General features: G+C 36.0%; 1 protein-coding gene across 1 annotated transcript in view; it reads left to right on the top strand.

Annotated features, from left to right (window-relative positions):
- The window catches only part of LOC150098754 (ovochymase-2-like), a 115376-nt gene that overhangs the window by 89850 nt on the left and 11012 nt on the right, over positions 1-14514 (top strand). The window contains exon 11 of the mRNA XM_090405743.1: positions 6965-7101. Coding sequence (XP_090261869.1) covers positions 6965-7101 — 137 coding nt within the window. The remainder of the gene's footprint in view (positions 1-6964; positions 7102-14514) is intronic.

Here is a 14514-nt window from a genome sequence, read left to right as displayed (position 1 = left end):
TTAATGGAGATATGTAAGAGACTAGACTATACGAAGTTGTTCTACTTGGTTGTTGGAACAAAGAGGATGCAGTCTAGAACAGCGTTCTTTCTATACTGGACTGTCTGTTGTATGCAGTGAAAGAGCAGCTGACTTTCCTTTCGGATTTGCTTCAGTCAGTATATATTTGGAATTCGTCTGTTTCACAGCTTTCCTTCTCCTTAATATTTGTTTTATTTGCTGGGTGAGGCCAGTTACTGTAGTGAAGAGGACGTTCGCAGAAATTTGATTCAATGTTGTAACTTTCAATACCTTCCGGAAGTGTCTTCATATATAAGAGATAATTCTTGTATTTTCAGACAGATCGGTGTTAGAATTGCAATAACGCAAGCTGCCTCGAAAGATATTGTCCTGTATCCTTGTATTATACGTATGGCTATGAGGCGTAGAACTCTGTTTGGTTTTTGTCGGTTTATCTTGGATTTTAGTGTGGGTTTCCAGGCAGGTGCAGCATAATATATCAGTGGTAGTATAGCTCCGGTATATATTGTTATCAGCGCTCGTTGGCCTAATCCCCACTTAATTCTTACCGACTTAGCTAGGAGGTTTAATGTTTATAAGCTTTTTTCGGCAACATATGAGATGTGCTAATTGAAGCTGAATTTTTCGTCTATTGCTACTCCTAGGTATTTTAGCTCACTGGCTACCTCGAGAACTTCTCCGTTTACGAAGACTGTTAGAGGTTGTTTTGATTTTTTTTCGTGAGATGTGGAGCACTTTAGACTTCGTGCTATTGAAGGTCACTTGCATCTTGCGTGCCCACTTTGCAATTTTAAAGAGTTCTTCGTTGGCTGTTACTTCTATCTGTAGGCCGTCGCGTCCCCGAATCATTATCATCGCATCATCGGCGAAGGCTATGAATTTTGTTTCCGCGGTGACAGGGAGTCTTCAAAGCGAGTCGTACTGGATGTTCCAGAAACCTGGCCCACAGCAGGAACCTTGCGGACAGCCTTGTTTGATTTTTTCGTTACTGTTGTGGTTTTTAGTGTCATAGTTGCTCTTTTGTCTGAAAAATAATTTTTTGTAAGGTTGAGTAAGTTTTTAGGGCATTTTAAATCTATTAATTCATTGATTGATTATGACTGGCCAACAAGCAGCATCGAAGTCTCCTTGTACGTCGAGTCAGATCAGTAGTACCTCTTTTTTTTTTGCTGCAGACTGTGTTCTGCGAACTCTTTCACCTTCATAATTCCATCTACTCTGCTGGACGGAGGTCTGAATACGTATTGATTGCTGCTTAATAGGTTTCTGGAGTAGACATAGTGCATTATTCGGTTTATTAGAACTTTTTCTAGTACCTTACCGGCAAAGATTATAAGGCTGATTGGTCTGCATTTGTTAATTTCGTCGGATGTTTCTTTTCCTGGTTTGATTATAGGTATATAATTTTTGAATGTTTCCATATTGAAGGAAATCGTCCTCTTTTTAGGCATTTGTTGTAAACTGTTGTTATGAATTCATGGAATTCGAGAAACGCTGTTAAGAGTATGTCGCTGCTCATTTCATCTTCTCCAGGAGTATTTCTTGGATTCATTGATCTTGATATTGACTCAATTTCATTGGTTGCAAGAGAGACGTTGTCAGGACAGTCTATATCTGTTTCCATTCTTTGTCTGTTTTCTGGATTTCTTCATCTGTTGATTTATCGTCATCGGGAATAAACTTCTCTGTAATAATAGCTGCAGTTTCAGCTACGTTTTTAGTATAGGTGCCGTCTGTTTTCTTGATAGTTGATAGTATAGGTGTTGTCATGTTCTTGTTTGCTGCTAATTTATATATGCCATTTCAAGGATTCGATAGCGTTGAAACTGTACAAAATGTTTTCCGTGATTCTGTTTTCGCGTTTGTAATTTTGGACTGATAGCTGTATTTGGCTTTATACTAGTTTTGTCTTCTGCTCTCTCTTAAATCTTGGTTATTGAATGTTCTTTGGTATAGTCCTCTGAGTGCGTTGACACGTTTTCTTAGGACTATTAGTTCGTTGTTCCACCACGGTACTGATTTTCTTCCATCGATGTTTAGCTTCTTGGTTGTTCTGAGTGTTTGATCGCTTGATTTTTTCTGATCTGATGAGAGTGCAAAAACAGGGAAGTCTATATCGGTTTGTGCTGATGCCCAGATGGCTAGGTTTTTTCCTAAGCTGAGCAGTTTTTCGCTGTTCGCATTAAAGTGATGTTCTGAGATTAAGCGTGAAAATTCTCTTTTTTAATGTTTTATAAATTTCTCTAGGTTGGTTTTATCGGTCAAATATTTGGTGTTAATGCGCTGGGTTGTTTGCCTATTCCGTTTAAATTTTTGTTATTGACGATGAAACTTATTATGCGATGGTCAGAACAGCTTTCTTCTTCTTCGTATTTCTATTCAGAAACCCGGGGTAAAATAACGTTGTTTGCCGTTGTTCGATCTATGAAGCTGCTTCCTCTGCTGTTTTCGAATGATGGAGTGTTACAGTCGTCGTTTACTATGTGAAGGGAATCTGATGCTATGAACTCTTCCAAATATTTACCTTTATTGTTTGTGCTCTCGTTAAACCATAAAACCGAATGGGCGTTGCTATTTATTCCCACAATTAAGCCTTGGTTGATGGTAAAATCAACGATGTTGCTCATTTTTTCTAAGCCAAATTTTATGTCAGCGTGATAATTTAGATACATACTTGCAGCAAAAGTTTTAAGTCCTCTGTACGTAATTTCAATAAGTACCGAATCCTCGTTGCTGTGCTGAGAAATTAATATTGCCTCGACTTCAGGTTTGACCACGAGTATTGCAGCTCTCTTTCTTTCAGATTCTTTGGAAAATATTTTAAAATTACTTGTAAAGTCACATATTTTGTTGTTCATGTTGTAGGGTTCTTGTATTAATGCCAGTTCTATATTTTTTTCTATTTCTGAGTTCCGTTAAGATATGCCAGGGAAGTAGTGCTTTTTCTGCATGTTTTATTATAGCTTTCCATAATCTGTGTTTTGAATTTCGAGCTATTTATAGTAGTTGGATGTCTGGCAGTCTTTGCTTAATGCCATGTGTTTGGAGTCGTTTTTGGTTTTGGCATGCTTGTTGTGATTTTGGCAATTTATGCAATTCATCTCGGACTTATTTCGTGGGCACTTGCTGAAATAATGTTGTTTAGAGCAGAATGGACAGCTGGTTTTTTTCCTGCAGTCTCGTGCATTACGGTGAAATTTATTGGAGTTAAAGCATCTCATTAGCTTACGTAGTCTGTGCAATGGCAAATTCTCCATAGGATTTTAACACCGGATTTCAGCAGTTTGGTCCTCACCATTGGATCGACGTCTATAATCAAGTTTCTTTTGTTCATTTTTTTATTTGTCATGATAAATTTGTGTCATCTTTGTGTCGCCGATGAAGAGTTCTTCATTCTGAATGCGGATTGAGTCTATTGCGTTGTCCGTATCTATTTCACTTGGAATATCATATATTTTCAGCCTTGTAAGATATTTCTTATTGCGATTTACTACTAACGTGTCTCTGCATTCCTTAGATATTTCGTTATGTAGGAAGTCTATATTGGTCTTTTCTTTTGATTCAATTAAACTCCTCCGTTATTAATACTTTTCATTTTAATTTTTCCAATTTTTATTTTTCTTACGTCTATTTTTTTCTTTTATAAGATTTTTGGTTTCTTCGGTGCTAAGTTGAGCTACCGGTATGACTATTAATTTATAGTAAGGATTGTTTTCGGATTCGTCTATGTCTTTAGCGTTGTTTTTAACTACTTGTGAATATAGCTGAGAAGACTGAGCTAAGTTAGGCTGTCCCTGGTTGTTTGTATTAGTCTGTTGTTCTGTCGATAATTTAGTCGTATTTTTCATTTTATTAAATACCTTTGTTAGTTTTCTCAATTCCATTAATATGTCCTTTTTTAAGTCATTTCTTAGATTTTGTCATTTTTTAAATCATGTCCTTTTTTAAATAATTTTTTAGAAGGTGCCGTATACTTGACAACGTTACGTAGCATATCTAGGACTTTTTCGAACTCTAAATCGTCCCATGTCGCCATCTTAATATTACTTAACGTTTTGAGAGTATTGCTTTCCTATTGAAATGCTACACTTTCTGAGATACAAGTTTAAGAAAGCGTACTTACAGTTTTTCTGCTTGTTCTTATATAGAGGGTGTTCGGGATAAATTTGACATATTTATAATTAATTATATTTTTCCGTAAGTTACATGTATTAACACACACTTCCCTTCATTTAAAAGTTTGGACCCTTCTTCATTCACATACAAGATGTCAGAAAGGATGGATAGCTTGAACCCACCTGAATCATGGAAGAGAATAACTTGTATCATGATGATTCGTGCCCGCCATCAAAATAAGGATATTACGACTGCTGCCCAATGCTCCCTGAATACAGTAAAAACAATCAGGCATGAACTAGAGACTTGCAATGGTGACTACGAGGATGTAGCAAGAAGAAAGATCCCTAGCAGACGATCTGATTGCGTTCGTACAGCAGAATTCCTCGCAAATCTGCAGGAACAGGTGTTGAAGAACCCTGGCATTGGAATTCGGGCTTTGTTCGTGGAGTTGCTAACTGTAGTCAAGCCCTGGATAACAAGGGTAGCCAATGGTAGGCCGTATGTATGGCAGCAGGATTCGGCCCCTTGCCACACCTCTGGGAAAAGTCAAAAATGGTTGTCTGAAAATTTCTACGACTTCACCAGTTCAAATGTTTGGCCTCCAAACTCCCCAGACCTTAACCCCATGGATTATTTTGTATGGGGCGCAGTTGAAAAAGACACCAATCGCACTTCCAGTAATACAAAAGCCCAGTTAATGGATAAAATTAAAACAGTTTTTGCGGCCCTTCCCAGGGAGACTGTAGCATCAGCTTGTTCGAGGTTCCGAAGCAGAATTGAAGCTGTGATCGATGCTAATGGTGGTTATTTTGAGTAAATCTTGTTGATAGTATTGTAATTAACTCTGCCTGTAATGTTTTTTTGTCAATTCATTAAATTTAATAGATACAAAGAAGATTTTCTTTTTCCTTACGAAACTGTCAAATTTATCCCGAACACCCTGTATATACTTAGAAGTGACGCTTCCATTAAATATGATTCAGAGAGTGGTTTCTTGTATACTTTATACCTTTCAATGGCAGCATTTCGGAGGGGAAGGGTGTTAGTCCTTGGTGTAGAAGCTAATCCTGTTATGGACAGTTTGAGACAGCTGAAAACTAGATAGTCTGAACACAGCAGTATTCAGTTCAAAAAGATTAAATAAAATTTCAGTCATACGCGCTTAGAAATATAAAACTATAGAGTATATTACTCACTGTTAGATAGAGCACTGTGCCCGCTGTCAGTAGATACTATTTACATCCAGTTTTTCTGTTCGATACCGTACAAAAGCAAGATAAAAGCAAAACGATTTCAGGCACGTCCGTTCGTGTCCGAGCTGTGCGACTTTCTCTCTCTCTCTCTCTGTGTGTGTGTGTGTGTGTGTGTGTGTGTGTGTGTGTGTGTGTGTGTGTGTGTGTGTGTGTGTGTGTGTGTGTGTGTGTGTGTGTGTGTGTGTGTGTGTGTGTGTGTGTGTGTGTGTGTGTGTGTGTGTGTGTGTGTGTGTGTGTGTGTGTGTGTGTGTGTGTGTGTGTGTGTGTGTGTGTGTGTGTGTGTGTGTGTGTGTGTGTGTGTGTGTGTGTGTGTGTGTGTGTGTGTGTGTGTGTGTGTGTGTGTGTGTGTGTGTGTGTGTGTGTGTGTGTCAGATTTAATGTTACAAGTGTATTTTCGGGATCATTGTTGTTTAATCTGTTAATTTAGAATATTTGAAAGTGCCTGCCAGGAGATCTTCAGATGTTTAGAGATGCATAAGCAAGCAGGGTAATCAGAGATTCTACTGATATTTAGGCGATTTAAATAGGCTTGAATCGAGACAAACGATAATGGTTATCAGTTCAGTGTTAGAAAGTGTAAATTATGCCCTTTGACGTGACGAGATATCCAAAAGCATTTTATATTGATTGGATTTTGTTTGGAGTAAGTGACGAGACGAGTAATCTTGGACATACCATGCACTGGAATTCTAACTTTGAAGGTCATATTGTAAAATTTGCAAATACAGCTCAGAGGATAACTGAAATATTGAAACTAATATTTTCATGTAATGATGTGGAAATCATTTATGTACTTTAATTCGACCACACGTGGACTATTTACACAGATTTGGTCTACTTGATTCCGAAGGGATAAAAATATGGAAAGCCGCAAAGAAGAAGAGTTATAAAGATGAAATCGGGATGAAATATGAAACGAAGTTTATGATGATAGATTGAGAGTATATACTGTCGAGTATATAAACTGGTAGACAGGAGAAAGAGGGTTGATATGGTAGAGGTGCATAAACTTTTGAGAGCGTGTTACAGGATATTAATTGATGAAAGTTTTCATTATACGATAGAATGGGGATTGAACATTGGGGAAATCCGTGGAAGTAAAGTTTTTCTTTGTGGTAAAGAAATGGGATGAGAACTAAATGCTTCTTTCAAAGAACTGTGAGTGAGTGGAACAATTTGCCTTTGAATTAGTGAGTGTATCTATCGTGTGAAGTAGTCTACGAGAGGGTATCACAGCTGTGTGGGCTGTTATGTCCTCCCTCGATGAGTCGTTGACTCTCTGGAGGTCTCTGAAGCCATGCAAAACCGCAATAAGGAATATCGACATGTGCCAATGCAGTATGTATATGAACTGTGCCATCAAGTTTTGATATATATGAATATGTAGAGCCAAGATAAAAACAAATATATAATTTGTTTTATCTTACTTCTATAAATTCTATTGTCAGTGCTTGTGTATTATGCAAAAATGTCACTATATACCCACTAATATAGTAGAGTAATTATTATTATCACTACTTCCATTCTTTATTCATACGTATTTCATATTTCTCTTCTATATATTTTTAAAGCAGCTGCAGAAAAACATGAGGATATTCTATATGCAACATTGACCATTTTGGACTACAATACCTGTAACAACATGTACTTGGGCAAAATAACGAATACGATGATCTGTGCAGGTGCTGATAACACAGACATGTGTTGGGTAAGCGCAAAATGTTTAATTCAAAATTATACATATTGATATTTTCGGTAAATACAAGCATCATATTTACAAAATATACAGTTTTTATGCAGCCATCGCGAACTAGATAAATTTGGATTTTTATATATCTCACTTTATACTTCTCATCCACCACTGATGACTTTCTGCAAACGTAAAGTAGTTCACTCGTTAGAATCGAACGAACACAACCGAAGAGTTGGGAATAGCGATAAAGTCGAATGTAGCATAAGTATTTTGGATGTGCAAAGTGGATGAGATTGATCACGTTTTAAGGGAGCTTTCTAAGTGGCAGAGCGACTGACCTGTTTATTATTATTATTATTATTATTATTATTATTATTATTATTATTATTATTATTATTATATTAACGAAATCCTTTGAAACTTGAAAAGTCCCTAAGGAGCAGAAAGATAATATTTTAAAACTATTTTTGCATAAGAGGAATGCAGGCAGCAAATTAAAAACCAATTTGTTACATAGACTCTGTAGTGGTTAAAATTTTGGATAAACTGTTCAGAACTCGTATATAGTTTTGGTAAGATCAGGGTAATGTTTTCTGAACAGGTAAGCATGGATTTATTAGGGGGCGCTCTTGCAGCTGACAGGTTGCCTCACTGCTACGTATTGCTTTAGATATTCGGCTTGTATATGGGAAGCAAGATCAGGAAAAAGGAAAGATACTAGTGGATTACATAAGGTTCTGTACTGAAACCATTGCTGTTCAACCTTTATATCAATGATATTATCATCGGTCTGAAGAGGGACATTCAACTGTTTGCGTGTGATGTGAAGCTAAGAAGAATTACTGTTTAATGCCGAGATATTGGATCTTCAGGATGATCTGAATAAGCTGGAAAGCTGAGGAAACTATGGGGAAACCAGTTTAATGTTGCTATGTGTTAGGTTTTGAATTTTGGGATCCACTAATGGGAGACAATAATAATCTATTTGTAGAACTATACTGAAGGAAGTGGAAGAAGAAGATATGAGATCTTCGGGTGGTGACGCATGGAAATTTGAAATTCATTCAGGGGAAGTATTACAAACGTAGTAAAGAAAACTCAGAGGGTTTCTGCATCGATGAGACAATCGGTGATCAGGATAAATAAAATGCTGGTATCACTGTATAAGGCCTGATAAAACCAACACATCAGCATTATTATGTTTAGAAATGATTACCATAATTTGGAAGGGAAGAAGCGACTTTGGAGAAAGGGCAATGACGGGTAACAAAATAATTTCCATACTGCGGAAGGTTAGCAATAACGAATGGATAAACTCTTGTAATCCACAGCGTTTGGTAAATAAAACACGAAGAGATGATCGGATCAAACGCAATAAGTTAGTGCCATGGAATTACTGAAGGGATATTGAGAAAATATTTGTACCAATTTATATTTAAGCAAACATAAGTTTGCTTAAATGTAAATTTTGTGTTTCTCGAAAAGGGTGGGAAAGCACTATTATAAATACAATCATTTGGGTTATAAAAGGCAACAGTAGATTTATTTATTTATCTATAAATACAACTCCAAAATCTTGTAAATTAAGAAGAAAGATAACGTAAACGTTTTCAAGTCTGAATGGTTTTCTCTTAACAGTTTTTATCTTAGATCAAAAAACCATTCAAACTGGTGTGGTAAACGAAACATTTATATTATGAATTTATAAATATTATGGTTGTTTTCAGTAAAAGGAAAAGAAAATTGTTACAATGTTAATTAAGCCTTCGACAGATACGAAAGTTAAGTGACCGGACTAGTCACTCAGGATATGTGACTATAACAGATCGTATTCTGTGGCAGTCCACGATTATTTATGCATAATTTAACACTTCTATAATAATAATTTATTTATTTGTTATACTATTTTGAAATATTTATGTTTTCTACTTCTGCCAACTTAAGGTGGAGTGGAACTGTGAATAATATCTAAATTTTGTCATTTAAATAGGGTCGTGTTGGCGCTCCTTTGATGCAATATAGAGGAGATAGATTCTATATAGTTGGAGTAAATTCTCGGATTGTAGATCACTGTGATCCTGGCAAGCCTCGTGTATTTGCATCAGTCAGTACGAGCCTGAAGTGGATCGCAAATGTAACCGGTTTAGAAGTAGCCTAGGAAATAATGACATTTTGCGAAGAAATATAACTTCTAAATCTAATAATTAGATATTGTGTTCATAGAAATAACAAGGCTGTATTGATAATACTATCTGAATAAAGAATTCGTGAATTATGTGTAACTTTCCCATACAACAAAGAAATATGACTGACTGTTTTTGAAACTATAATTACAAATTCTGAAGATAACTTACAGAAAGCTATTTTAAATCTAAATGAGATATCCAAAGATTATGGTATGATAATATCAACGGAAAAATCAAAAACTATGGCCTTTAAAGGACAAGATCCAGCAAGAACTAAAATAGTAATAGATAATGAGATCTTAGAACAGGTGAATTCATTTAACTACCTAGGATGTATGATCACATATGAAAATGAAAAAGATATAAACGTAAAAATTGCAAAATATTTAAAAATAACAGGTGTAATTAACTCTATATTTAAACCAAACCTAGTTCAAAAACAAACCAGGCTAAAAGTATACAATGCATTAGCCTTCTTCTTCTTCCTTCTTTGAGTGCCATCTCCTATCAGAGGTCGGCGACCACCTTGGCAAATTTTGAGCGATTCTCAGCTATTCTGGGCAGTCTCTCAGAGTTCATACCAGTCCACTGCCTGATATCTGCCAGCCAAGATTTTCTTCGTCTTCCTTGTCCTCTTCTTCCATTTATCTTCGCTTTTATAATCAATTGAAGTATCTTATATTTTTCATTACGAAGTAGGTGACCAAGATATGCAGTTTTCCTTCTTTTTATGGTATCTAAAAGTTCACGTGATTTCCCCATTTGTTTCAGAACTTCCTGATTGGATGTTTTTGCTGTCCATGGGATTTTTAACATTCGTCTGTTTAACCACATCTCAAAGGCTTCAAGACTTTTTATTGATGTTGTCTTCAAGGTCCAAGTTTCTGCACCGTACAGCAGTACAGACCATACATAGCATTTAACCATGAGTACTCTAAGCTCTAAGTTTAAACTGCGGTTACACAGTGTTGATTTCATCAAGAGAAAATTTTTTCTTGCCATTTCAATTCTAAATTTTATTTCCATTTCTGGATTGCAATCTTCATTTAACCAACATCCGAGATATTTAAACTTTGCCACTCTTTCTATTTGTTTCCTATTTAAAGAAAGTGCTAAATTAAGAATTGGTTTCTTACTTATGACCATGAATTTAGTTTTGGTGATATTCATTTTTAATCCCATTTTTTCACTCTATGCATTTATTAGCCCCAAAAGATTTTGAAGATCCTGAATATTATCAGCCAGAAGAGCTGTGTCATCGGCATATCGGATGTTACTGATGATTTCACCATTTACACTAATCCCTTCCTTTCTTCCTTCCAAGACTTTTTGAAATATGGCTTCTGAGTAGATGTTAAAAAGAAGAGGTGACAGCACACATCCTTGCCTTACTCCTCGTTTGATGTTAATGGAACCTTTAATAATGTCATCAACTTGAACAGATGCCTTTTAGTTCCAATATAAGTTTTCAATGATCCTGATGTCTTTACCATCGAATCCAATTCTTTTTAATAGTACAATCATTTAAGAATGTTGGAGCATTTGACAATCACTTTGTCAAATGCTTTCTGGAAGTCGATGAAGCAAATGAATATTACCTTGTTTTGGTCAATACATTTTTGAAATAAGATCTGAGAACAGAAGAGGGCCTCTCTTGTTCCCAAGCCATTTCTAAAGCCGAATTGGGTATCACTGATGGTGTCTGCACATTTTCTGTATATTCTTTTTTGAATTATTTTCAGAAACATTTTGAGAACGTGACTCATTAGGCTGATCATTCTATAGTCATTACAAGTTTTCGCATTTACGTTTTTAGCTAGCATGATGAAGGTCGACTGTAACAAGTCTTGAGGAATTATGCCTGTATCGTAGATCTTATTAAATAGCTTTACTAATATGTTAATGTTGTCACCTTCTAATAACTTTACTATTTCTGCCGGTATTCTATCTGGTCCTAGGGCTTTACCATTTTTAGCTGAGTTCAATGCACATTCTACCTCTGATTTTAGAATGCATGGACCTTCCATATGTTTCTAAGTATTTTCTGGGTTTTGTCTGTCATCAGAAAGAGTTCTTCTATATATTTCACTCATTCTTGTATTTTGTCATCCTTTTTGGATATAATTTCTCCCTCTTTGTTTCGAAGGATACAGAATTGTTTTTTCTTATATATACCTGAGGTCTCTTTCATCTTTTTTGAGTAGATTAAAATTGTCATGTTTTTCCTGTAGAATTTCTATTTCTTTACATTTTTCATTCATCCTGATTTCTTTTGCTTTTGTGATCGTGTGGTTAATAATTTTCTGAACCTCTGTATATTTTGTTGGATTATGATTTTTATATGATCTGCGTTGATCCATGAGAGAAAAAATTTCATTAGTCATCCAATCTTTCTTTTTACTGCTCTATTAGGACATAAGGTATTGGTACATTACTCTATGAAGACAGATTTCAATTTGTTCCACGATTCATCAACCCACATGATGTTATCATTCTTGATAAGTGCTAGCTCTTGATTCAGATCTTGACTCAATTTGCTTCTTATCTCTGTGTTTTTTAATTAGACTTACCGGTCTTAATGTATGGAAGCAAAATCTGGACAATAAAACAAAAAGACAAACAAAGATTAACAGCAGCAGAAATGAAGTTTATGAGAAAAACTGCAAAGTATTCCCTATGATCACAAAAGAAACGAAGATATTATGAAAGAATTAAACCAAGAGCCAGTAATAGAGAAAATTAAAAAATATAAACATAAATGGATGGAACACGTTCAAAGAATGAAAACAGAAAGATTACCAAAACAAGCCTTAAAGTACAAGCCATTAGGAAAAAGAAAACCAGGACGTCCTCTTAAACGATTCAATGACTTCTAAGGCCGGAACAGGCCATGCAAGGCCTAAATCCTTGATACGTATGATGATGATGATGATGATGTTTTTGAAACTATTTTTTTGTAATTTATAATCTTTTAAAATGGAAGAACAATTGTCTCATGAAGTTTTGCTGAACAGCCTCAGACTAATTCATTGGCCTTTCATAGGCAGCATATTAATGTCCTGTCCTTCGATAATACAAAATTCAAGTAATAATCATCTGCTGAAAACAAAAGCAGAAAAAAAAAGTCAACTGACTGTAATAGCGCCATGCTGTTCATATAAAATGATACCAATTGATATCTATTACTAAAATAAGAAGCAGTGACTTTAAATTAGTCAAATACTGTAGAGAATATCTGAGTACTTTTAGCAAGTAACATTAACACGCAAATTCTACCTGCTGTAACTTTGGTTGTGAGGTGAAAATTATCGATTGCACTACTTTTGTTCAGCAGAGGTATTCAGCAGTACACAACCTTCCAAATTTAAACAGTTAAATTCTGCTTTGATAAAATGTAATCAAATAAACGAGCAAAAAAAAAAGAAATAGAATAGAAAAGAAAGCATTGGAAATAGCGAAAAGCTGTTCAAAAGATTTCCGAGTAGTTTTTCAAATTTTTCATCGCTGTGAAGAATTTCATGATAAACTATCTAATCAGAAATATCCGGACACCCCTTTGTAGTAGTGGATATGTGCAACATTACCATCTCATACAGGTTTTTGGAAACACAAGGTCTTGTAATTTTCATGGAAAAATATTAACAGTAAAAAGGACAGTGCTGGAGAGCTCAATCACTTTCAATGTATTAGTAATGCACTTCTGGGGGGGGGAGGGAAAAGAACTCAACAGTAAGACGTACGGCATCTTTACTAATTGTGACACGTGATATGCGGATGCGGATGAGATATGGTTTAATTTTCAACTTTCCTCCTAGCAAAGAATGCGTACAGACACCTTCTTTTATAATATTTAGGAAAACAAAAATAAAATGTTCTGGAAATTTCTGTCCTGCTGAAGCTTCCTCGATCAACTCTAAGTAAGTGATGTTAATGTAAAGTGGAAACGCCCAGGAGCAACAAAAAAACAATCGCAATCAAGTAGGCCACGTATTGCTACATAGCGGGACCGCTGAGTGATGAAGCGCTTGGTGAGGAAAAGTCGCTTGTTCTCCAATGAAGCATTCTCTGCCGAGTTCTGAAACGTCTTTGCAAGTAACATAAAAACAAAACCTGTTTGTCTAGGCTTGAAGACCATGAAGTTCTATGGCTACATAACCACACACACACACACGACTTAACATCTGTAAGAGAATCGATAACAGTTGGATGGTGTTAAGCTCGCCACCATTGGAGTCTGGAGCAGTAGAAACGCGTTCTCTGAAGGGATGATTCACGCCCTATTTAGCAGTTCGACAGAACGAGCTTTAGTTTTACGAATGTCAGAAGAATTCAACCTCCCCAAGTGGGTTGCTCCAAATGTGAAATTCGGAAGATGTGACATCATGGTCTAACTCTCTTTTTTCATTCTTTAATCAAGGCCCCAATGTTACAGTGACAGGGAAGTTTAACGTCATGTCCTATAATTACCTTCCAGACAGATCTGTGCTTCGAAGTTTATGGAAATACCTTTGTGGAGGCACTTTTATATATGAACCCAACAAGGCCTCAATCCAAAAAGAATGATTTGTACAGAAATAGTTTAATGAAATGGGTGTTAAAGTTCATTCCACTCGTATTCGAATGGATTGCGTTCAACGGACATTCTGAGTGTGAACCAATCCAGTAGAATGAGAGTGAGTAGGAAACATGATCAAGATAAGATAAGAATTCTTTAAGTCATTGTGTGTGATCCGAAGAGTGACGTCATGAGTATGGAATGATTGCAATTTTGCTGTGAGACACATCTGTCATTGATGTGTCTCACAGCATGACAGATGTGTTATGTGTTTTTATTCGCTTATGGCATTCTGCGTAATTGTTCGCCCTTGGAATTGTGGGTGATGGTTAGAGAGATGACAGAGTATGGAATCCTTGGGGAAATCCCCAGGTGAAACATCTATTATTGACGTCACGTTGTGTCTTTGGTTCGTGTGTATAATTGTGGGTAAAAATTCGAGTATAAAATTCGGGTGATGGTAAGAGAAAAGATTGAGTATAGGATCCTTAGAATTTCCCTAGGGATCACACCTGTCTATGACATCATGTTGTGTGTTTTGGTTCAAGTATGGAATTCGGGGAAATTGTTCACATATGGAATTCTCTGTGATAGTTACAGAGAAGATCGAGTATGATATCCTTGGAATTTCCGTGTGGCACATGTGTCTGTGATATCATTTTATGTCTTTACCCACAGTGTATAATG

This window comes from Typopeltis vanoorti, chromosome 15 (assembly GCF_054136105.1).
Source record: "Typopeltis vanoorti isolate ZY-2024b chromosome 15, IOZ_Tvanoo_1.0, whole genome shotgun sequence".
Taxonomy (NCBI): Eukaryota; Metazoa; Arthropoda; class Arachnida; order Uropygi; family Thelyphonidae; genus Typopeltis; species Typopeltis vanoorti.
The sequence above is the reverse complement of the archived record's forward strand: the minus strand, read 5'-3'. Positions and strand labels throughout refer to the sequence as shown.